Source organism: Mytilus galloprovincialis, chromosome 11, assembly GCF_965363235.1.
Source record: "Mytilus galloprovincialis chromosome 11, xbMytGall1.hap1.1, whole genome shotgun sequence".
NCBI classification, from domain to species: Eukaryota; Metazoa; Mollusca; class Bivalvia; order Mytilida; family Mytilidae; genus Mytilus; species Mytilus galloprovincialis.
Window position 1 is genome coordinate 19867301 of NC_134848.1, and position 25449 is coordinate 19892749.

Consider the following 25449-nt stretch of genomic DNA (forward strand, 5'->3'; position numbering starts at 1 on the left):
TAAAAATAAAATTAAGATTCCATTGATAAAAATTATAACTATATCTTGCGCAATTGGTTACTGACTATATTCCATATTTGACAACAACAACACCTTATTGCGAAAAATTGTTGTTCTCTGTAATGTATTACATTTTTCTAAAATTGGTATAGTTTCCTTATCATACTATTTCCTTTCTTTTTTATATATCTATTTTTCATTTGTTTTAAAATTCCAAACCTACTGCCTATCCCTTTTATACATTTCAATACGACTTAGTGTTAGGGTATATGTTGAGATCTGATTTAAAATATTATATACATTTAAAACTTAACTAACCTCTTAAAAACTAAAACAATTAAAAAAAAATCTATGCCTACTTATGAACAAAACACATCGTTAAGATTTTTTTTTTTTTTTCAACTCCTTAATTTTAAATTATTTCCTTATTTTTAATTTCTGACAATGATCCTCATAATTGTTTACTTTTCAATTTCAATTTTATTTGAATGCTATATGTTTCCTTTAATATCAATTATCTATTTCACTAAAATTTTGACATTAAGTTCTGAAGTTCATATGTCTCTTATTTTTTCTTTACAAATATCAGTCTACTACAACAATACTAGTAAATCCCTAAGGGCAAACATATCCATGTTTTTCTTTAATGTGCTACTTTATGAAGATACTTCTCTTAATCTATTAACAATATGTAAATATGGCGTAATCTAACACCATAAACAACTTGCACCATTTAATAACTTAACATCACTTATGTTAATCATCCGAAGAAGGGGTTGGAATCTAAAATTATAGACTATTTGTTTTCTCTTAACAAATGTGCATACACACTACCCAACTGCATAAACCCATTAATCATCAAATGGCTAGAATACGCAAACAATGTATCCTCAATGTACCCTTAACTTCATCTACCAAAGGTTCTAAATCAACCTTAATTTACACCGGTGCTCTGCTCATTTTACGTAAAATACATATTTTCTAGAATAATTGAATGTATCTTCAAAAAAATAACCCATAATATGACCAAAAACCACCATTAAATACGAAAAAAAAATGCTAATGTATCAGACATTTTATCATTTTACATATTTACTTTAAACGAAAAACTAGCTTCTCTAAACTTCACAAAAAAAAAATGATTTATTTTGAAGAATCATATGTTTAATCTATCCTATCTCGTAAACAACACCTACAGCATAAAAAATAACACAAACAAAAATAACCTTTCATTCTTATGAACAAAAAATGTGTATTCATAATTTTTAAATTGACCTATATATATGGTACCTAAAAATACCTAATAACAAAAATCGTGCCAACCATATCTCGTGAACAAACTTCAGATTTTCAGCCTTTTAAAAATACGGCCTCAATCCCTTTAAAATCAAAACCTTTACTTAATATGTGTGCCATCCCTTGAAAAGCCTTTTCTACTTTTTGTACTGACATAGAAATATCTTGATTGTCCATTAAGAAAAATGAAAGTAACTGAGTTCTTACCTTTTATATTCCTTCGCGTTATTTTAGACAATCCAAGTCGATCGTGGTCAAACGGCACCAAATCGTGACTTATGTGACGAAGTCATTAATAGGATAAAATATATTTTATTATGTAATTACAAATTCAAGAAAGATTCTAAAGTTCAAATGTTTTCGAATGTTCACAAACTGTCTTTAAAGTTAAATTGTTCGAATGTTCAATGTCTCACACGGGCACGTGATCGTATAGTGGTATAACTGTTCGTTCCTGTTAGAGTATTTCGGATATTAAGCGCATGAGTTCCAGCCTACCCACGATGGGGAAGACCTTGGCGGAATCTCCGGTACCAATCTCTTGTACCAATCCGTCCTCCTGTCCAAGTCCAAAGCTGGATCTTATATAGTCCAGTGGTCCATAAACATCGGCCCATAGCTGATGGCCGGCTACGTATTAGTCTGGGTGCTGAATAATTCTAGTCTGTGGCCAACTGTCAACCCATACAATCAACCCGCAGGATACATGTTATTTCACAGTATACATGGTCATTTATTGGCTGCAGGTTATATGTTTGTAATATTCGTACAGATCGTTATTCAGTGTCCAAAGAGTACATTTCATTGAATGTTCGGTTATGCTGTAATCAATTCCTTTTTAATGAATTTCCTAATTAATACTCCAGTAATAATAATAATAATTAATGATATGAAACACAATTGTGTTACACAACCACGCACTGTTGATCACTGATATGTGTATTGTCTTTCCACAGCAATTAATTGCTTTAAAAATATTTAAAGATCACTGTTCTAAATACAACACACAAGTTTACATTCATCGTGCATAAATGAATATTATGCAACGACGAGTTGATGCAGCTATAGAAGTATTCCTGTTGTAGCCGAAATGTATTATTTATCCACAAGAAATGCTAACAAATCGTGAAGAGAAAATGCCAGCATAACGAATGGTGCAAAGTATTTTCTTTTTTACTTGCATATACAAGTTTTGAGACACGTAATTTTCTCACATAAGAAAATCCTTAGTATTTAGAATAATTCATACTTTTGCAAACAATTAATTGTAAAAAGCACAATTTAATTGATAAATGTTAATTGTGCAGGGATACAGGTGACTCCCTCTATCTGGTAAACAAGGTTGTTATAAAGGACCACATAATTGGCGATTTTTTTCTGGTTAAGGACATGACTGGAAGGAGGTCTATGATCATTATTTATATGTCACATTCCCAATGGTCATGACTTTTGTATAATTTATATGTTAAAATGTTAAAGTTTGTAATTAGGTCAGTTTAGAGGCCTATGATTGGTCAATGGCAATTCTCATGGTTTGTTAGTTTTCCAAACTTTGTGGAACCGTGACATTTCATTTTTATTTTTATATTGCTTGATATAACTATATATTTGTTTAATTTTAATCGTAAAATGTTGAAAAGATTTTTATATAATTGTGTTTTTTAGAATTCGTCCAAAAGGTGACCGGTTCCCTATTGTTGTCTCTCAGGACTGTGGCCACAAACCAACATCTGATGTCATACAAACATATGTCAAGAAAGAGAAGGGACTGGTTACCCATATAAAGGTATTGTATCTTTTGGTTAGCAACAGGGAAATAGTTATCAAAGGTACCAGGCTGATAGTTTGATATGACAGATGCACATTTTGTCTACATAAGACTCATCACTGATGCTCAAATTAAAAAAAAAAATAGATAACAAAAATATCAAAACTCAAAAGCAATTTTAGCAAAAAGAGGTTCTTTACAAGACAAAACCAAAAAAAAACATTTATCAACCATTAGGATGACTAGAAAACAATGGTCCTATTCCTAAATTGGTACAGGCATTTTCTGGAGAAATTGATAGGTTAAACCCAATATTTCCAACTAATGTTTGTATATTTGTGCAATGTATTTGTGCAATATTGATGAAAACAAATATGCGAGCACAAGTTATAGAAGATAGTATATGGGGTTTTGTATGACAAAATATATGGGTTATAGATCAATATTTTGGACAACCCAATGTTAAAGAGACTTTTATGAGGCGTTATGTAGTTTTTAACAATAGATCATTATTTTTACAAAATAAAAGGCCTCAGTGGCTGAGTAATTTGAGTACTGTGAAAGTACTTTAATTAGTGGGTATCAATTTTTGTGGTTTGAGTAACATGTATATGTTGGTGGATTTTAATTTTCTAAAAAAAAAAAAATGAAAAATTGAAGTCATTAGAACATTGTAGAAACTAAGGTTACAATTTGTGTGGATTGAAGGCAAAGTAAACATTAACACGTGTAAAACTGATGTGATCACACTAATAAACCAGAGATAGAGTGATCAACAGATTAAAGACCATCAAAGGTGTTAATTAGGCCATTAATATGTCACCTAAAGAAAACAGTTACATAAACATTAAACAAATGCTATAAACGTATCATGAATTGTAAAATAATTCTTATCAAAAGCAAGCCCAGTATGAAATTATTATTTACCATTCGTACAAGAATTATTAGGATATAAAATGAACAATATATCATAAGCATATCATACATGACTTTCATGAATCTGACTTTCATCGATAAAAAATATTTTTTAATGAGAGTTAAAAGATAAAAAAATTGTCAGTGTTCTCCCCAGGGCTGTTTGACATCTAATGTGATGCTATCTGAAGAGGATTTCTTATAGATTATGTTATGGATGTGATGCTATAATTTTTAGAAACAAGATCATGGTATTTCAATTTCCCCTGTTTACCAGGAGGCTAAATCAAATATCTGCGGAAAACACTGAATGCACAGTTTATGTTTTTAAAGATTAAATGGGTATAATCCTGCCTGCAGTTGTATTTCATAGTGCATTTGCCATGTGACTACTATTATAATATTATCAGATTTTGCAATATTCAATATATTCTCTAGATCATTTTTATCTATAAAATTGGTTCCCAACAAATAAAAGTACTTTCACGGTAGTTTGTTTATCATGTTCACCAACCTATCAACACTGAGGTTCAGAGTTCAAAAGTTGCTCATGGTAGATGAGTTCCACAATATTCCTCAATGCATTATAAAAAAAATTGACCATTGAAAAATTGGTTCGTATCTTTACATTCATTTCAATTATTTGCTGTAGTATTTATATAGTCTATAGCAAAAAAAAACAGAAAAATAACAGGAAGAAGGATTGTGTATTTCTTAAATTAGTACACCTTAAATATAATTGCAAATGAAGATATTGAAGAAAACCACATATACTGCAGATGTTTTTCCCGATATATGTGAGGAAGATATGCTGAAACATGCCACCTCTAGCAGCCAATCAAAGTCTTTGTTACATTCTTTATTTCAACCAATTAAAAGTACTGTCTCATAGAACTTTGTGTCTTTTCAGCATCCAAATCTTACTGATATTAATCTACCTTCACCAAAGAAGAAGTTCAAGGGTTACTACAAAATTGCACGTCATTACAAATGGGCACTCGACCAAATATTCCACAAATTTAATTACACAGCTGTGATCATTGTTGAAGGTAAACAGCGAAATATTGGTCTAAAGAGGTCGCCATGGTGATGGAATAAGTTACCATGTATGGGTAAAATTAAATCAGATGCTTGTTTTCATATTATGACCTTCCAGTTAAGGAAGGGTTCATCAAACAGATTACATTTATTCAGGGCAGTTGAAGATTGGAAAAACATTGTAAATAAATTTCATCATCAGTTATGAACTAAAAATATAAATTATTCTTTGGTTGTATTATTCAAAATAAATTGATTGAAGACTGACTAACTCCAATATTTTTCATAAAAATTTGAAAACCTAAAATTTGATTTGAAGTGCTCTATCAAAGAAAATTTACATAGATTATGTTAACGTTGTCTTCATAGATATTTACTTATAGGGTGAAATTTAAACTGGAAGCATGAAACTAAGTAACATCTTAATTTTCCCCATACATTGTAACTATGGTAACTTGTCATTTGTACCTCCATGATTCATTTGTATTTTCATAGTGGCCATTCTGATTTTGCAATACATATATATGCTGTTATTTAGGACTTTTTTTTGATTACATAGAACAAAATTACTTTTCGTTTTATTTCTCAGAAGCAATTTGGATGCACAAGATATACACTTTTACAATCAGAACATTTAAATCTAGAACAAAAATTGATTTTTTAGCCGTTTTATTTTTGGATTTTTTTTGTTTGAATATAGAAAATAAATCCTAATGAAATTTTTATATTCTTGCAATTTTAGATGGCTGCTATAGAAGTAGGATGTAAAATCATTTTACTGTAAATTCATAAATTAGTGGAATGTTTTTTCATCTAAGTGAATTTGTCACGTTTTGCTTTGTCACATTTCTCTAAATTTTTGAATTAAAGCATCAAACATGATGCGAGTCGGTTAAATAACATCATTTGGTGTTATTGAGTGAATTACTATAACAGTTAAAATACTCAACCTACAAATTTCTTATTTCTTGCATGGAATATTCTAAATTTATCAGCTTTCATTTTAACAAATTACTGAATTGCCTTGTGTTAATTGTCACCCATTAATGTGTGAGTTTACAGTATATGACATCCATAATCAGTCCATCGATTGGTGACCTGTCCATCAATTGGTGACCTCTTAATTGAGTAATTATGTATTTATTTCCAGCAACCTGACCTTAGTGATTTAAAACTTGCTTGGCCACAGAAGAAGTTCAAAGGCTACTTCAAAATTGCCCGCCATTATAAATGGGCACTCGATCAAATTTTCTTCACTTTTAATTATACGGCAGTTATAATCGTAGAAGGTAAACTAACATTGCTAGAAATTCTTATACTTTCAATCTATCATCTAGAGTTATCTTTCCTTTCACATTATCTTTCTGGCTTTTTTGGCTTGAACTTGAGATTTATTTTAGCTTGGTTGCATATAAAATTTCCCAAACATTTGTAGAGCAAGTGCATAGCTAAAGTTACATATCTAAGAATATGGATTGGCAGGGGGTGGTCAACCCTGTAAAATTCTACTTAAAATCATTACAATACCAAATTTTTCATGTGATTTGGTGATTTCTTTTTTTAGCTCACCTGTCCCGTCCGTCGTCGTCGTTAACTTTTACAAATATCTTCTCCTCTGAAACTACTGGGCCAAATTAAATCAAACTTGGCCATAATCATCATTGGGGTATCTAGTTTAAAAAATGTGTCCTGTGACCCTGCCAACCTACCAAGATGGCCACCATGGCTAAAAATAGAACATAGGGGTAAAATGTAGAGTTTGGCTTAAATCTCTGAAACAAAAGCATTTAGAGCAAATTTGACAGGGATAAAATTGTTTATCAGGTCAAGATCTATCTGCTGTAAAATTTTGTGAACCAAGATGGCTGACATGGCTAAAAGTGGTACATAAGGTAAAATACAGTTTTTGGCTCATATCTCTGATACCAAAGCATTAAAAGAAAATCTGCTACAGATAAAATTATTCATTAGGTCAAGATCTATCTGCCCTGAAATTTTCAGAACAATCAGGCAACTTGTTGTTGGGCTGCTGCCACTGAATTGGTAATTTGAAGAAAATTTCTTTTGGTTATTATTTTGAATATTATTATAGATAGAGATAAACTTTAAATAGCAATAATGTACAGCAAAGTAAGAGTTACAAATAAGTCAACATGACCAAAGTGGTCAATTGACCCCTTAAGGAGTTACAGGGGTTAAGAAATCCACTAGCCCGACGCCTGGACTACAACATTTATACCTCGGGCAACCAAAACTTGTAACCCAAAATGTCTGACGGACTAGTAACAAAAAAGTCTTGGCGTTTCTAAAATTGAAAGGGGAAAATCCCCTCAACACTTTTCTATCTTATCCAATCAGATTCAACTACGTCATCCAGGATTCCCAGAATTTGAACTGATTTTGTACATGTTCCTTATGATATGATCTTTTTATTTAAATGCCTAATTAGAGTTTTGACCCCAATTTTACAGTCCACTGAACATAGAAAATGATAGTGCGAGTGGGGAATCAGTGTACTGGGGATATGTTCTTGTTCTTTATACTTTTGTAATCCATTATTCTCCATTCATTATGTTTTCTCATTTTTCTTGATTCATTATGTTTTCTTACCATTATTCTCTATTCCTTGTGTCTGTCATCATGAATTGTAATTGGTTTATTGTCATAGTGTTAACTTTACTTTGGTTGCTTGGTTTGACACAATTTGAAAAGAAGGAGACATTTCTGTAAGACATTAACCCAACAACACAAAAAACAGGGTCCAGGTCCAGGTCAAATATATTTGATGTCACATAGGATGATATGCAATTTTAATAAGAGCTTAGCAGAGTGATAATCCCAAACCTAGAGGCGGGCTTTAGCTGGCACCTAAACAGTAATATATGGAATAAACAAAACCCAGCAGTGCACACAGTAAAACTCAGTTTATAGAGGTCTGTCTTAATTTTGCTGCTGTATATCTTTTTTGTTTTCCATTTATTGTTTTGTACAAAGTCAGGCTGTTGGTTTTGTCAATTGAATTTTTATTTCATTTTTTTTAATGCGACATTTTATTGCTCATATAGCTATGCAAGCATGTGTTTTGATCATTGTTAAAGGCCTATAGTTTGTTGAAGAACTGCATCTTCTTGTCTAGTAAAGGAAGGAAATTCAAAATCATCATTTTATAACAATAATGTTGTACACAAATTTTGTACAAATTGTAAATTGTACAAATTACAATTTGTTTGAAGTTAAAATACAAATTATAATTTGTACAAAATAACAACTTGTTCACAACATATATATTACATGTCCAATGAATACACTGTTGCTATGAAGCTTGAATATGTTTTTATACGACTGCAAAAATTTTAATTTTTTCGTCGTATATTGCTATCACGTTGGCGTCGTCGTCGTCGTCCGAATACTTTTAGTTTTCGCACTCTAACTTTAGTAAAAGTGAATAGAAATCTATGAAATTTTAACACAAGGTTTATAACCACAAAAGGAAGGTTGGGATTGATTTTGGGAGTCTTGGTCCCAAAATTTGATGAATTAGGGGCCAAAAAGGGCCCAAATAAGCATTTTCTTGGTTTTCGCACTATAACTTTAGTTTAAGTAAATAGAAATCTATGAAATTTTGACACAAGGTTTATGACCACAAAAGGAAGGTTGGAGATTGATTTTGGGAGTTTTAGTTCAAACAGTTTAGGAATTAGGGGCCAAAAAAGGGCCCAAATAAGCATTATTCTTGGTTTTCACACAATAACTTTAGTATAAGTAAATAGAAATCAATGAAATTTAAACACAAGGTTTATGACCACAAAAGGAAGGTTGGGATTGGTTTTGGGAGTTGAGGTCTGAACAGTTTAGGAATTAGGGGCCAAAAAGGGGCCCCAGTAAGCATTGTTCTTGGTTTTCGCACCATAACTTTATTATAAGTAAATAGAAATCTTTGAAATTTAAACACAAGGTTTATGACCATAAAAGGAAGGTTGGGTTTTATTTTGGGAGTTTTGGTCCCAACAGGTTTTTAGGAATAAGGGGGTCCAAAGGGTCCAAAATTGAACTTTGTTTGATTTCATCAAAAATTGAATAATGGGGTTCTTTGATATGCCGGATCTAACTGTGTATGTAGATTCTTAATTTTTGGTCCCGTTTTCCAATTGGTCTACATTAAGGTCCAAAGGGTCCAAAATTAAACTTAGTTTGATTTTAACAAAAATTGAATCCTTGGGGTTCTTTGATATGCTGAATCTAAAAATGTACTTAGATTTTTGATTATTGGCCCAGTTTTCAAGTTGGTCCAAATCGGGGTCCAAAATTAAACTTTTTTTGATTTCATCAAAAATTGAATAATTGGGGTTCTTTGATATGCCAAATCTAACTGTGTATATAGATTCTTAATTTTTAGTCCCGTTTTCAAATTGGTCTACATTAAATACCAAATGGTCCAAAATTAAACTAAGTTTGATTTTAATAAAAATTGAATTCTTTGGCTTTTTTGATATGCTGAATTTAATCATGTACTTAGATTTTTGATTATGGGCCCAGTTTTCAAGTTGGTTCAAATCAGGATCCAAAATTATTATATTAAGTATTGTGCAATAGCAAGAAATTTTCAATTGCACAGTATTCAGCAATAGCAAGAAATCTTCAATTGTACAGTATTGTGCAATAGCAAGAAATTTTCAATTGCACAGTATTGCGCAATAGCAAGAAATCTTCAATTGCACAGTATTGTGCAATAGCAAATATTTTCAATTGCACAGTATTGCGCAATAGCAAGAAATATCTAATTGCACAATATTGTGCAATAGCAAGAAATTTTCAATTGATTAGAGTTATCTTTCTTTGTTCAGAATAGTAGTTGAATCAACTTAAATCATTGTTTTATACAATACACAATGTATATTCACTTTTACTACCAACTGATAAATTCAAACAATCTTTACCATTCAGCACTTTTTGTTACATTTTAATATTTTATGATGTATTTAAATGAGTAGTTATTGTTGCAAACTCCATTAGAAATTTGAATTGAGATCAGTTTTGAAAAAAGGGAAAGGGGGATGTGAAAAAAAAATGGTGTGGGGGGGGGGGGGGGTTAAATTGTTCTCATTTCAGATTTCATAAATAAAAAGAAAATTTCTTCAAACATTTTTTTGAGAGGATTAATATTCAACAGCATAGTGATTGCTCAAAGACAAAAAAATTATTTTAAGTTCATTTGACCACATTCAATCTGTGTCCAAAACCTATTCTGTGTCAACTATTTAATCACAATCCAAATTTAGAGCTGAATCCAGCTTGAATGTTGTGTCTATACTTGCCCCAAACGTTCAGGGTTCAACCTCTGCGGTCGTATAAAGCTGCGCCCTGCTGAGCATCTGGTTGTATTTTTATACAATTCATGGTTTCAGAACTAGTAAAATTAAGAATGGAAATGGGGAATGTGTTAAAGTGACAACTGATCGACCATAGCACAGACAACAGGAGAAGGTCACCAATAGGTGTTCAATGCAGCGAGAAACTCCTGTATCCGGAGGCGTCCCTCAGCTGGCCCCTAAACAAATATACTAGTTCAGTGATAATGGACGTCATACAAAACTCCAAATGAAACACAAGAAACTAAAATTAAAAATCATACAAGACTAATAGAGGCCAGAGGCTCCTGACTTAGGACAGGCACAAAAAATGCGGCTGGGTTAAACATGTTTTTTTGAGATCTCAACCCTCCCCTATACCTCTAGCCAATGTAGAAAAGTAAACGCATAACAATATGCACAGTAAAATTCAGTTCAAGAGAAGTCTGAGTCCAATATCAGAAAAGGTAACAAAAGAAAATAAACAAAATGACAATAATACGTAAATAACAAAAGACTACTAGCAGTTAGGCCAGGATTTTTTAATTTGTTGGTTTACGGATCCGATGACCCAAAATAAAATTGACTTTTCATACTTTTTTATTCCCGCCGACCCTAACAAATGCATTATCCCTGAAAATAATTAGAATAGTCTTTTTTTTATGAAATGATTGCATTTAATTATCACTAACAAAATTGATAACACTTTCTGTAGTAAAAAAATAAAACTTCAAGTTAACATTTCTAAAAATAGACAAATCAATTATAACTCACCTTGAAATGTCAATTGTGCAAATAATTTTGCAAAACGAAACCTGTGTTTAAAACCAATTACACAATAAGTTCGTTTCCCATATTTGTCATCAGTCCGTAAGATGCATCATCTGAAAAAATAGACTTGTCCAAATGTGGACAGGTGGAAGACATCAAGTTAAAGTACTGAATATTAAATGATTATTTGGTATTTTCTTGTTTCATAGATAATAAAAAAATATCGTCCATTTGGATAAAAAACAGGAATGCAGGACAACAGATTAACCCGATATTCTCGTTTTTCTCATGGACGTGTCTATTACATGTTTGACACGTGTGTTGAAACTTATTTTCGTACGACATTTTTACATTTTTTTTTCTTTATCAGTTTTTGACCCACCGACCCGACTTTTTCATGGGGAAAATCCGTAAACCAACAAATTAAAAAACCCTGGCCTTACTGACATGCCAACTCCAGACCTCAATACTTATTTCATTATTTCTACTCTAAAATTAAAATTCTTAATGTCATGTTATTTTTCTTTAGTTTTTTTCCTTGACCAAATGTTTTGTTTTTTAGTACAAGGTTATCTAACCAAAACATAGATTTTATTCTACAATGGTTGATTTTTATACGACTGCAAAAAAAATTTGGGATCATATAATGGTATGATGTCGTTGTCATCTGCGTCGTCAGAAAACACATTGGTTTCTAGACAATAACTTTAGTTTAAGTGAATAGATCTTAATGAAATTTTTTTAGAAGGTTCAATAGAAGGAAGGTTGGGATTGATATTGGGGATTATGGTCCCAACATTTTATTTTGGTCACTAATGACGTCAATAATTTGTATCTACATTTTTACAATTTTGTCAGTAATTTTTCATTGCATTCTGTCATTCTGTGAGAAATGTTATGTTGCTATATATCAGTATGGTTTATTTTTCAGATGATCTGGAATATTCACCCGATTTCTTCGACTACTTTTCTGCCACCTACCCCATACTAAAGGCAGATCCTACTCTATGGTGTGTGTCAGCCTGGAATGATAATGGTAAAATTGGCATGGTATCTGATGATCCAGGTAAATATACAAAAGTGGCACACTATTTTCTGCTCTTTGGTCAGATGGCTGTCTCTTGACACATTCCCCATTTCCATTCTCAGTTTTATCTGATGATCCAGGTAAATATACTAAAGTGGCATTGTATCTGATGATCCAGGTAAATAAACTTTATCATATATAATACATGATTATGACCATATTAATGATATTTCATGTCAACACAGAAGTGCTGACTATTGGCCTGATGATGCCCTCGGGGTGGAAACCTTCACCTGCAATTTAATGAGAAAGAAAAATGCTGTAAGGTTTTGCCGAGTAATAAATCCTCTGTATTCAGAAAAAGTTCGGTTAACAATTTATAAAAAAAGATTAATTTTTATACGCCAGATAGACTCATGTTTCTTTTACAAAAGACTCATCAGTGATGCTCCAATCAAAGAAAAATAGACCAAATAAGTTATTGAGTTTTTGTATAATTCAACATAATCTATAACTTGGGGACAAGATCCCTAGTATTACAAAGAAGTCAAAATTTTGTTGATAGTTGCTATATAATGATGACCATATCAATGATAGTTCATGTGAACACAGAATGTTCAAGAGTAGTTATAGATATTGAATTGGAACAAACTTGTCCTTCACTATACTGTGGATTCATTTATTTTTGTGGGTACCAATTTTCGTGGATTGAGGAAAACTTACATGTTCGTGGATATTTGATTTTGTGGTTTTGCCGAAGTCTGCATAGAAGCCATAAGAAATTTGTCATTTGTTGAACATTTAATTTCGTGGTTTAACTGTTCCAACGAAATCCACGAAAATTGGTATCCAACGAATAATAATGAATCCACAGTATATTGCCTGCTTTAGAAACCATGTCAGTACAAACAAAGGGACATAATCTCAAGGCTGAATTTTTATTTCAGAATTGAAAAACAGATCAGACTTTTTATTTCAGAATTACTATACAGACCAGACTTTTTATTTCAGAATTACTATACAGATCAGACTTTTTATTTCAGAATTACTATACAGATCAGACTTTTTATTTCAGAATTACTACACAGATGGATCAGACTTTTATTTCAGAATTACTATACAGATCAGACTTTTTATTTCAGAATTACTATACAGATCAGACTTTTTATTTCAGAATTACTACACAGATGGATCAGACTTTTATTTCAGAATTACTATACAGATCAGACTTTTTATTTCAGAATTACTATACAGATCAGACTTTTTTCCTGGATTGGGATGGATGTTAGAAAAACATGTTTGGCTTGAACTTAGTCCGAAATGGCCAGATTCGTAAGTATATGTGTATTATAGAGTTTTGGTATCATTGAATGGAATAATATATTGATTATTGATATTCAATTTGATGAAACCCTTAAAAACATGTAAAAAAGCCTTTCTCATAAACAGACAATAAACCTACATATATTTTGTTGTTTTACACCTTAACTTGTAAGTTTAATAAAAGGAGATGTGATATGATTGTCAAAGAGATACGCATACCACCAGAGCCTCAAAGAGATACGCATACCACCAGAGCCTCAAAGCCCTGGCAAGGCAAAATGTGAAACATTATTTACGAGAATTTATACTATAACTGTAATAAAACCCAATGAATATCACAGGCAACAACTTATCCCTGTACCAAGTCAGGAATATCACAGTTCTTGTCCATTCCTTTTTGATGCGTTTTGTTATTTGATTTTGCCATGTGATTATGGACTTTCCGAATTGATTTTCCTCTGAGTTCAGTATTTTTGTGATTTTGCTTTTTATGACTAATGCCAAATCTCAACACTTGGCAATTATGAGTTGTCTCATTGGCACTCATACCACATCTTCCTATATATCCTATATCTATATAAAGAAAATGTGTGTTTCTTTGCCCTTAACACTCTGCTGAGCCTGGGGTGTAACATAAAAGTAGAGTTTACCAGTGGCAGATCCAGAACTTTTCCTAAGGGGGGCCCGCTCCAGTCATGCTTCAATGATTCCCTATATAATCAACCAAATTTTTCCCACGAAAGGGGGGGCCCAGGGCCCCCTGGATCCATCTATGTTTACAGATTAAAAGCAATATTGATGATCTTTAAGCAGTTTGAGGTTACCTTTCCAATTTATTCATGGCATTTCTTATGCAAAAAAGTGGGTTAACTATATAAGTTTTTAACTATGAATTATGATAGAAAAAAGTATCTTTCTTTTTAAACATAAAGAATTTGCTGACATTACAATTGATTCCTAGTAAAGATTTGTTTTGATTTCAGATTTTGGGATGACTGGATGAGACACCCTGACCAAAGAAAAAATAGAGTTTGTATACGACCAGAGATCTGTAGGACAAGCACCTTTGGTAAAAAGGGGGTTAGCAAGTACGTATTATAAAAGAGAGTTTGTATAAGACCAGATGTAGACTTCTTATACGTTCAGGTATTTCACATCCAATTTTTTATGGAAATATTCTTTATAAAGCACAAAGGTGTCAGTATTCACCTCAAAAACTAACAAAACCTTTGAATAGACTTATTAAGAAGGGATATAGTTACGATACTGTTGTCAGGTCATTAAAGATTGCATATTTTGGCGTTAATATTGATTCACTTATAGGGTCTTTGCATCGGAACTAAACACATTTATTCAAAAACCAGTTGTTGGCATGACACGGGTTATGTCTTTCAGTCAGTTTAATTGAAGTCTGGAGCTGGCATGTCAGTTAACTGCTAGTAGTCTGTTGTTATTTATGTATTATTGTCATTTTGTTTATTTTCTTTGGTTACATCTTCTGACATCAGACTCGGACTTCTCTTGGACTGAATTTTAATGTGCGTATTGTTATGCGTTTACTTTTCTACATTGGCTAGAGGTATAGGGGGAGGGTTGAGATCTCACAAACATGTTTAACCCTGCCGCATTTTTGCGCCTGTCCCAAGTCAGGAGCCTCTGGCCTTTGTTAGTCTTGTATTATTTTAATTTTAGTTTCTTGTGTACAATTTGGAAATTAGTATGGCGTTCATTATCACTGAACTAGTATATATTTGTTTATGGGCCAGCTGAAGGACGCCTCCGGGTGCGGGAATTTCTCGCTACATTGAAGACCTGTTGGTGACCTTCTGCTGTTGTGTTTTTTTCTATGGTCGGGTTGTTGTCTCTTTGGCACATTCCCCATTTCCATTCTCAATTTTATCTGTAGGACAAATACCTTTGGTAAAAAGGGGGTTAGCGAGTACATATTATAAAAGAGATTTTGTATAGGACCAGATATCTGTAGGACAAATACCTTTAGTAAAAAGGGGGTTAGCGAGTACATATTATAAAAGAGATTTTGTATACAACCAGATATCTGTAGGACAAGCACCTTTGGTAAAAAAGGGGGTAAGCAAGTACGTATTATAAAGGACATGGTTCAATTCTGGCCAAATATTGCCATGAATTTCAAATTGATTGTTAAACATTAAAAAAGATCATATTTTTTTTCTTAAATTTATCATTTTCGAAAGCATAAAAGGTTTTGCCGCAACCAACAATCAAAAATGTTCTTAAACCAAAATGTACCTATCAATATATTGTCCCTCAACACAAATATTTTCTGGTTCAAGAGTTGTGACCAAATAAACAATTCTAGAATTTGTTTAGACTTTGGTGAAATCAAACCAAAACTATGTTCAAATACAAATCATACATAATTGAATGGTCATTAAAATTGAGAATGAAAATGTGTAATGTGTCAAAGAGACAACAACCCGACCATACAGCAGAAAACAGCTGTAGGGCCACCAATTGTCTTCAACACTTCATTTTTGATAATTTATATGCCAAAGACAAGTTGTATTATTTGTTTATTGTAAAGGTTGACAGTAACATTCCAGTGATTTGTGGGAGTTGTTTACTTTACCCCAGGTATACCTAACTTGTAAGGGGAGATAATTTGTTGTTTTTAAGAATTATGTCCTTTTATCTACCTCCTCAGAATTTTAAACCTTCTAACTTTTTGTATTTTATTTGCTTTCAGGGGATTATTTTTTGACAAGCATTTAAAATTTATAAAGCTTAATGAGAAGCCAATAGACTTTACAAAGAAAGATTTAACCTATTTAATACAAGTAAGTATGAATGATAAACTATTTGATTTGTTAGGGATGACATCAAAAGATCAATGTAGGATAAAAAACTTAAATCAAATAGTTTGGGGGTGGGGGATGTGTTAAAATTCTGCAAGTTTTGTTGATCTAAAATCGATTTTTATACGCCCCTCAAAATTTTGACGGGACGTATTATGGTATACAAGTGTCCGTCCGTCTGTCTGTCTGGCATAAACATGTCTCACTGTAACTTGAGAACGACTTATCTAAATTTCATGAAACTTAATATAGTTGTTTTTTATGATGGTCAAATGATCTGTATATTTTTTGGTGAAAATAAGATTTAAACTTTTTGAGTTACGGCACTTTGTAACTGAAACAGGGGTGTTTTTTTTTCACATGTCGCACTGTATCTCAAAAACGATTCTTTATTATTGCTTAAAACTTTACACACTTCTTAGTTATATTAATCAGAATATCTGTATACTTTTAGGTGATGATTCAAAATTTGTAAAAAGGGGGAGGTTTTTTTAACATGTCGCGTGTATCTCAAAAACAATTTATGATTATTGCTTTAAACTTTACACACTTCTTTGTAATATTAATCTAAAGATCTGTATACTTTTTGGTGATGATCCGAGTTTCATGGACAATGACTTAAATTCTGATAACCTGTTGTCAATGCAACATCAGATCCAACTGAATTTGTAGTAAATCAAAATAAAGGTTTTTTGTTTTCAACATTACTGTAACATCTGTAGATTGTGTGTACTGTTGATTCATTTATTTTTATGGTGAATTTTGTTTTATTGCTAAAGTTAGCGGAATAAAAGACTGTAGAAAATTTGTTATGAGCTATAGTTGAACAGTTGAATGCATGGTTTTCCAATACCCAAATAATCTAGCATATCCTTGTGCCACTAATGATAATTAATCTGACATAAAGCATTAGGTTCCTGGTTATCTTGATTTTCCCTCTGTATGTTTGATGGTGCTTAAGCTGTAGGAATGTAAACAAGAAAAAGTTTCATCTTAGATTCATGTTTAGAAGTCTTTATGGTCAGAAACATTTGGAATACAATTATTGTTCTCTGACTTAAATATTAACTAGTCAATAGAACAGATTTTGTGAGAATAAAACTTATTTTGAACTTTCAGTAATGTGCCAAGAATCCTGGTCTCGATGTCAAACTTTTAAATGGAATAACAATATTAATATTTTTACAGGAAAATTATGATCCAACATTCCACAAAACGGTTTACGGAACACCGTTAGCTTCTGTGACAGATGTGGTAGCATTGAGGAAGAAGACACTTCCTGCTTTACGAGTTCAGTATTCAACAAAAGAAGAATTTAAATCGGCAGCTAAAACTTTAAAAATAATGGAAGATTTTAAGGTATGTAATGCAGATATTACAACAGTACTGAATGTGTATATTTGTTCACAAATTGAAACATTTATGTAGTTAAATAGTTTTCTGAATTTACCTTCAATAGGAACACTCAGACTCAAACATTTGATGTGTAAATACCTACAAATTTCAAAAAGTGCTAAATGACAAAAAAGACCTACATGCTATGATCGAATTCATGAAAGACGAGGATCAACTTTGTTTTAGGCTATTGACACATTTTTGTTTGATACATTTTGTAGTACAAGAAGATTTTGATTATAGCCTAGATATGAATAAGCTATTCATATAAATATTTGACACTCATAGGTTCATATTCAAATATTAATGACAAGATAAAGACATCAAGAGTATCATACCTTCTTTTGGAAAAATCCAGGAGTGTTGCTTTTATTGAAATATAAATTAGTTCTTTGAACAAACTATTAAAAGGGATGATATTTTTTTTTCTCTTAATTTCAGGCTGGCGTACCTAGAGTTGCGTACCATGGTGTTGTTAGCTTTATGCGTTCTGGTCAAAGAATTTATTTAGCCCCTCCAGAAGGGTGGAAAGGTTATGACACATCCTGGACGTGACAACTGCTGAACTTAGTCATTTATGTACAATTGTGTGTGTCCACCATAAACATGTACAATTGTGTGTGTCTACCATAAACATGTACAATTGTGTGTCTACCATAAACAGTGATTGAAAGAGTTATTTTAGTTACATACACGTAGTTCTAGAAATGTTTTTTATGGCTACAATGACCATAGAGACTATAAATCTGGTGGTATCAAATTGTTTATAAATTAGGTAAGTTATAGTTATATTGTTTAATATCAAATATTGATATACATTATAAGCAGTAGCTATACTTAATACCTGATGGCAAAAAATCACTACACTCAAAATTGGTGGACCAACCTATTTTTAGTGGTCAGGACGACCACCATTTTCAGGACACAGCTGCCATGTCTATAACACGAAGTTCTGTACTCTGTGTGCAGTATCTTTTTCATTGTCTGATATATGCAATGATTTTAAATTTTGGCAATAAGTGTTACCTTGTTGGGCAGTTGGAAATGACAAAGTTTGCATACGGTTAAATGTTCTCTGGATTTATTTATTTTATCAGGTACCAATTTTCATTTCTAATGATATTTGATTACTATCTATATATATGCAGCTCACTAGTAAATATATATTTGTCTTATTCACCCATTTTATATGCAAGTACCATTAAGATATGACGAATTCATTTATATTCTTGGATGCCAATTATTGTGGATTGAGTCAATGCAGTATTGGTTAAGTAACTCTACAGACTAGTTAGTATGCTGTTGTTTTGTATCGGTAAATACAGCTACAGAGAAAAGACAAAACAGATCTTAATTTAAATGAAGTGGTCTTAAATCAGTGCAATGGATGTTCCTTAATTACTGAAGAAGGGATAATAATTTTTACATGATTATTTCAGTTCAGTTAAGTAGTGGCACTAAATTTTAATGTTTTATTTGAAGTGAATGGAACACTGTACAAGAAGGGAGCTTACTGTAAATTTATAAATTATTTGTGGCATTCTAACTTTTTGCACGACAGCCATGATCAGGTTAACCACAAATTTAGATGTACAAACAAGGATTTAAATTGAAATAGGGTTTGTAAGAAGAATTTGGCAAACAGCAACATCAAACATCATAGAACATAAAAACATGTATCCACTAACATAAGTATCCAACAATATAAAGGAATATAAATCCATGCTATCTTATTTGTTGCTAATGTGTATTTTTGCAATCCACCAGTCCATTGTAAGAATTGGTTTATAGTTTATTCCCTTTAATTAACACTAACTTTATTATTTAATATTTATGTTTGGAAGTAGAACAGTTGTTATTGTATGAGTGAATTTTATTGTTATGTTTGTTTTCTATATAATTTGTTGTAATAATGACATTTGTGTATTCTATAGATTTTGCTTGTTAGTGATAAGTTTTTGTATGAAGCTACTTGAGTGATATGAGCTTTTCTGATTGAGAGTATGAGAATGTATCTAATCATGAGTCCTAAGTCATTACTGTTGACTTTGGAAGCAACAATAAACAGATTTTCATTTGGCTTTCAACTAGAGGATGATTGGCTACCCCTCAATGATATTGTTGCCGAGAAACACCATCAATAATCTCCATGACAACTAGGAAGTGACAATATTATTTTATTATTTTATCAGTCAATCTGTGATTGAACTTTTTGTAAAGAAATCCAATTTGTTATGCTATGATTTTTCTTGTATTGTTGAATTATGTACTTGAAATTTTTAAACAATGACTGATTGTATCCTCACTATAATGAAAAAAGTGAACAATGACTGATTGTATCCTCACTATAATGGAAAAAGTAAACAATGACTGATTTTATCCTCACTATAATGAAAAAAGTGAACAGATAGAAATAACTGACATTAACATCAGGTTACAAGAATGTTTTGAAATAAGATTTTTTTTTCTAATAGTGATTTACCCCCCAAAAAATGTCCTGTTTTATTCATTGATACATAAAAGTCACATGCACACCTTTTCGTTTCATACAAACATTAAACTGTGTTTCACCACTGAGTTAATGATGTTAACAGTACCACCATTTCTGTACCTGAAACACATTGCCATCATTAATGTCTCTTCAGGGATACTTGAGGCCAAATTATGGGAAAATCCAAAACAAGAGCTTATAAACCAAAAATAAAGTCAAAGTCGGGTCACAAATCAGAGAATCAGAGCTGTGCATTGGGGAAATATAGTCTTATTAAGGAATGACTGTAATATTTTTTCTGTCTATGAAGAAATAACATAAAAAAATTGGTGCACACTGAATAACGCGCGTAGCGAGTTATTTAACAGTGTGCACTACATTTTTGTCGAGCCTGCAACTTTTGTTGCAGAAAGCTCGACATAGGGATAGTGATCCGGCGGCGGTGTTAGCTAACTTCTTAAAAGGTTTATATTTTAGAAGGTGAAAGACCTGGATGCTTCATACTTTGTATATAGATGCCTCATGTTGCGAAGTTTCCGTCAGTCACATATCCAATGTCCTTGACCTCATTTCAATGGTTCAGTGACCACTTGAAAAAAAAGTTCAGAATTTTTGTAATCTTAAATTCTTGCTTATTATAAGTAATAGGATAACTATATTTGGTATGTGCGTAGCTTGCAAGGTCCTCATGCCCGTCAGACAGTTTTCACTTGACCTCGACCTCATTTCATGGATCAGTGAACAAGGTTAAGTTTTGGTGGTCAAGTCCATATCTCAGATACTATAAGCAATAGGGCTAGTATATTTGGTGTATGGAAGGAATGGAAGGTGTACATGTCCAACTGGCAGGTGTCATCTGACCTTGACCTCATTTTCATGGTTCAGTGGTTATAGTTAAGTTTTTGTGTTTTGGTCTGTTTTTCTCATACTTTATGCAATAGGTCTACTATATTTGCTGTATGGAATGATTGTAAGGTGTACCTGTCTAGCAGGCAGATGGCATCTGACCTTGATCTCATTTTCATGGTTCAGTGGTCAAAGTTAAGTTTATAAGTTTTGGTCTTTTTATCTAATATTATATGCCAAAGGTCAACTATATTTGGTGTATGGAAATATATTATGATCTATATGTCAGTCCCGCAGGTTTTATTTGACCATGACCTCAATTGCACGGTTCATTGCTCAGTGTTAAGTTTTTGTGTTTTGGTCTATTTTTCTTAAACTATAAGTAGTAGGTCAACTATATTTGTTGTATGGAAGCTTTGTTAGCTGTACATGTCTGCCTGGCATTGTTCATCTGACCTTGACCTCATTTTCATGGTTCATTGGTCTTTGTTTAGCTATCTTGGTTAATGTTAAGTTTATGTGACAGTTGTAATAAAGCTTTATACTTAGGACTATCAACGTAATATCAATGATTAGTAAAGAAGGCGAGACATTTCAGTGTGTGCACCCTTGTTTATGTTATTTCGAATAGACAGAAAAAATATTACAGTCATTTCTTATAATTTAATTCTAATTCCATTTTAAACCGTAGAAAACCTTGAAAAAACGTTGATGACGTCACCGTCACATGACTAAATTATGTCTATGGTCTGATAACAAAATAACGTCGGCCAATCAGAAGACGCTTTACATCCAAAATTAAATAATTGTCAAATATTTTCCAAAGTCATGTAACAGTAATTCTTACAACACTAAATCTGTATTTTCTAAGTTCTGTCTACTGGGTTAGGTGTATCATTACTGGTATTAACAGTATAAAGTCTTCTGCAGTAGATACTCATTTTGACATGTCAGTATGAATAGAACGTTACTTTAGTTAAAACTCAACAATGACTTACTTATATGTTTTAATTGTTGATGGAAACCATTTTTTCCTAATAACTTACCTATAACATTCCCAATTGTGTATAAATATGTCTCTCTGTGATCATCATGTGATTGTCATGTGATTGTCACATGACAACTAGAAAGTCTCAATGTGATTTTACTGACTAGGTAATTTATTTGGATCTTATCTGTAATTTAATAAATACAGAAAGATTTTCAATTGAACAATGTTGTAACAAGTAAACGTCACCTTGACATGTATTGTATACTAGATGTTTAAAAAAAGAATCATGTTTTGAAAATGTTGACAATCTGAAAAGCATGATATGAATTAGGTTTTATAGAACTTTTTGGTTTTGTGCTATATTTGAACTTGAAGATCTAGATGAAATCAATTTATATTAATTTTTCAATTGATAAATAAGTCAAGTCTTTTTTTTATCTTGTTGATGTTTAATAAGAGGAAAAGTCCTTAATGCATTATAGTTTCAATTATTGTCGATCCATCTTATTTCTGATACACTTTTGTTACTTGACCATTTTCATGTATAAAACAGTTAACAACAAGAGATCTTAGTTATGTTCAAAAGACAGTGTCCAGCATTAATTTTTGAAAATATTTTTATTCATTTCATATTTTACTGATACATGTACATTCACAGTTCACATAAAAAAATACAATTTGGGGTAACAGTTTTTTCAGGACATCAAAAGAAATTTGTCAAACCTTTATGGAATTTCATGAAACTTTCACAAAAGTTTTTCTTGAAATAGCAGAAAAAGAAAATAAACTTTTGTAATTTTATGATTGTTTTGTTCAAAGCGTTTAGTTTTTTTCAGTCAACATTACAATATTACACTGACAGCTGCAGGATGATACAGATATCTTAAAAACCAATGAAATTTATAGTTGACTCTGAGCTTTAATTGTGTGGGGGGAAATGTATGTTTTTATTATTAAAATGTTTTGAGAATTTAGATGTGTTGTCAGCCATGAATGTAAATAATCATTTCAGATAATATATATTTTAATAATAAAAATATTTGTATTTGTTTTTTTTTTTAATTTATTGAATTTTCCAATTAGCCCCATCCTAATAAGACAGATCTTCACAAATAATCTTTCCCTCAAATAGACATATTCCAATGAATTGGTACTCATAACACATCTTTATATTTTATATCTATGTGAATTTTCACAATTATGCCTACATTGACACTTGCACCCATGTGTGAAATGATTATGGCTTTGGCTTTTAGCTAGAAATAAATTTCGAATTTAATTAGTTTTGATATTGCTAGTAGAATTGATACATGAGTAAAGAATAAGAAGGCACATTTCACAGGGGACACCATTCATAGTTATCAAAGGTACCAGGATTATAATTTAGTATGTATTCAGTTCGCTATAGTTTATTCCTGGCTGACGCCAAAGGAGTGAACAATACAACTGAAACATGCATTGACATTTATTTAAGGTGGTACATAACACTACAGGGAGATAACTCTGTAAAATCAGTTGAATGGTTTAATCACTTTCGATTGTTAAGAAAATATACTTCTCAATGATCAAAATTAGTGTTTGTCAAACTGCTATATATTCAACCCATTTCTTTCCATAATGTGGTTGGTTCAAGTTTTTTTGAATTTTGAAATTTTTGTCAAAGGGTCGAAGTAAATATTTTGTCAAAATTTTATGAAAATTAAACGAGCCAAATTAGTTTAAGTCACCTGAAATTAGTTGGTGTTTAGTCATTCATGCCTGAGGTCAAAGAAGTGAACCATATGAGTTTAGTATGGTGTTCATTATCACTGAACTAGTATATATTTGTTTAGGGGCCAGCTGAAGGACGCCTCCGGGTGCGAGAATTTCTTGTTAAATTGAAGACCTGTTGGTGACCTTATGCTATTGTCTGCGCTATGGTCGGGTTGTTGTCTCTTTGACACATTCCACATTTCCATTCTCAATTTTATTAGTATACAGTTGAAGTATTTATTTAAATCAGATAGCTATAAGCCTTTACTGCCGGATGTCAAAGGAGCCACAAAATATTCATAACAATATAAAACTATTGTATGTATTTCTATTGATTGAATTAAGGATCGTCGCTTGTTTTTGATTTTTTGCCATATATTAGGAACACTCCATGTATTGCCTTTAAAATAATTTCACGGTAACCCCTTTTTTTATTTTAATGATCTTCTTACACATAGTTTAAAAAGCCATATTAGAAAATCATATCAAATCCTTTTTAATTTTTTACAACTATTAAAACAAAAAGAGTGCCAATGTTGAATATATGAAAAGTCTAGAAAGAATTATTTCCCGCCAAATTTTCAATGGCCTATATTTTGAAAACAAGTATTTCTTTCTACATTTTGAATTCCTTGATTTTTATGCCCCATTTAGGGGCATTATGTTTTCTGGTCTGTGCGTCCGTTCGTCCGTCTGTTCGTTCGTCCGTTCGTCCGTTCGTCCGTCTGTCCCGCTTCAGGTTAAAGTTTTTGGTCGAGGTAGTTTTTGATGAAGTTGAAGTCCAATCAACTTGAAACTTAGTACACATGTTCCTTATGATATGATCTTTCTAATTTAAATGCCAAATTAGAGTTTTGACCCCAATTTTACGGTTCACTGATAGAAAATGATAGTGCAAATTTCAGGTTAAAGTTTTTGGCTTCAGGTTAAAGTTTTTGGTCAAGGTAGTTTTTGATGAAGTTGAAGTCCAATCAACTTGAAACTTAGTATACATGTGCCCTATGATATGATCTTTCTAATTTAAATGCCAAATTAGAGTTTTGACCCCAATTTTACGGTTCACTGAACATAGAAAATGATAGTGCAAATTTCAGGTTAAAGTTTTTGGCTTCAGGTTAAAGTTTTTGGTCAAGGTAGTTTTTGATGAAGTTGAAGTCCAATCAACTTGAAACTTAGTATACATGTGCCCTATGATATGATCTTTCTAATTTAAATGCCAAATTAGAATTTTGACCCCAATTTTACGGTTCACTGAACATAGAAAATGATAGTGCAAATTTCAGGTTAAAGTTTTTGGTCAAGGTAGTTTTTGATGAAGTTGAAGTCCAATCAACTTGAAACTTAGTATACATGTGCCCTATGATATGATCTTTCTAATTTAAATGCCAAATTAGAGTTTTGACCCCCAATTTTACGGTTCACTGAACATAGAAAATGATAGTGCAAATTTCAGGTTAAAGTTTTTGGTCAAGGTAGTTTTTGATGAAGTTGAAGTCCAATCAACTTGAAACTTAGTATACATGTGCCCTATGATATGATCTTTCTAATTTAAATGCCAAATTAGAGTTTTGACCCCAATTTTACGGTTCACTGAACATAGAAAATGATAGTGCAAATTTCAGGTTAAAGTTTTTGGTCAAGGTAGTTTTTGATA

The 25449-nt window shown here is 31.8% G+C and overlaps 1 protein-coding gene across 4 annotated transcripts in view; it reads left to right on the forward strand.

Annotated features, from left to right (window-relative positions):
* The window catches only part of LOC143051832 (alpha-1,3-mannosyl-glycoprotein 2-beta-N-acetylglucosaminyltransferase-like), a 39399-nt gene extending 16306 nt beyond the window's left edge, over window positions 1-23093 (forward strand). For 3 of the 4 annotated variants that reach the window (XM_076224807.1, XM_076224810.1, XM_076224811.1), the window contains 8 exons: window positions 2962-3082; window positions 4890-5028; window positions 12068-12202; window positions 13405-13495; window positions 14470-14574; window positions 16212-16302; window positions 17509-17679; window positions 18157-23093. In XM_076224807.1, coding sequence (XP_076080922.1) covers window positions 2962-3082; window positions 4890-5028; window positions 12068-12202; window positions 13405-13495; window positions 14470-14574; window positions 16212-16302; window positions 17509-17679; window positions 18157-18270 — 967 coding nt within the window. In that variant the 3' untranslated portion in view covers window positions 18271-23093. Of the gene's footprint in view, window positions 1-2961; window positions 3083-4889; window positions 5029-6167; window positions 6307-12067; window positions 12203-13404; window positions 13496-14469; window positions 14575-16211; window positions 16303-17508; window positions 17680-18156 lie in introns of all 4 variants that reach the window. The other variant, XM_076224809.1, reaches the window with a different exon arrangement.
* Window positions 23094-25449: the final 2356 nt, after the last annotated feature.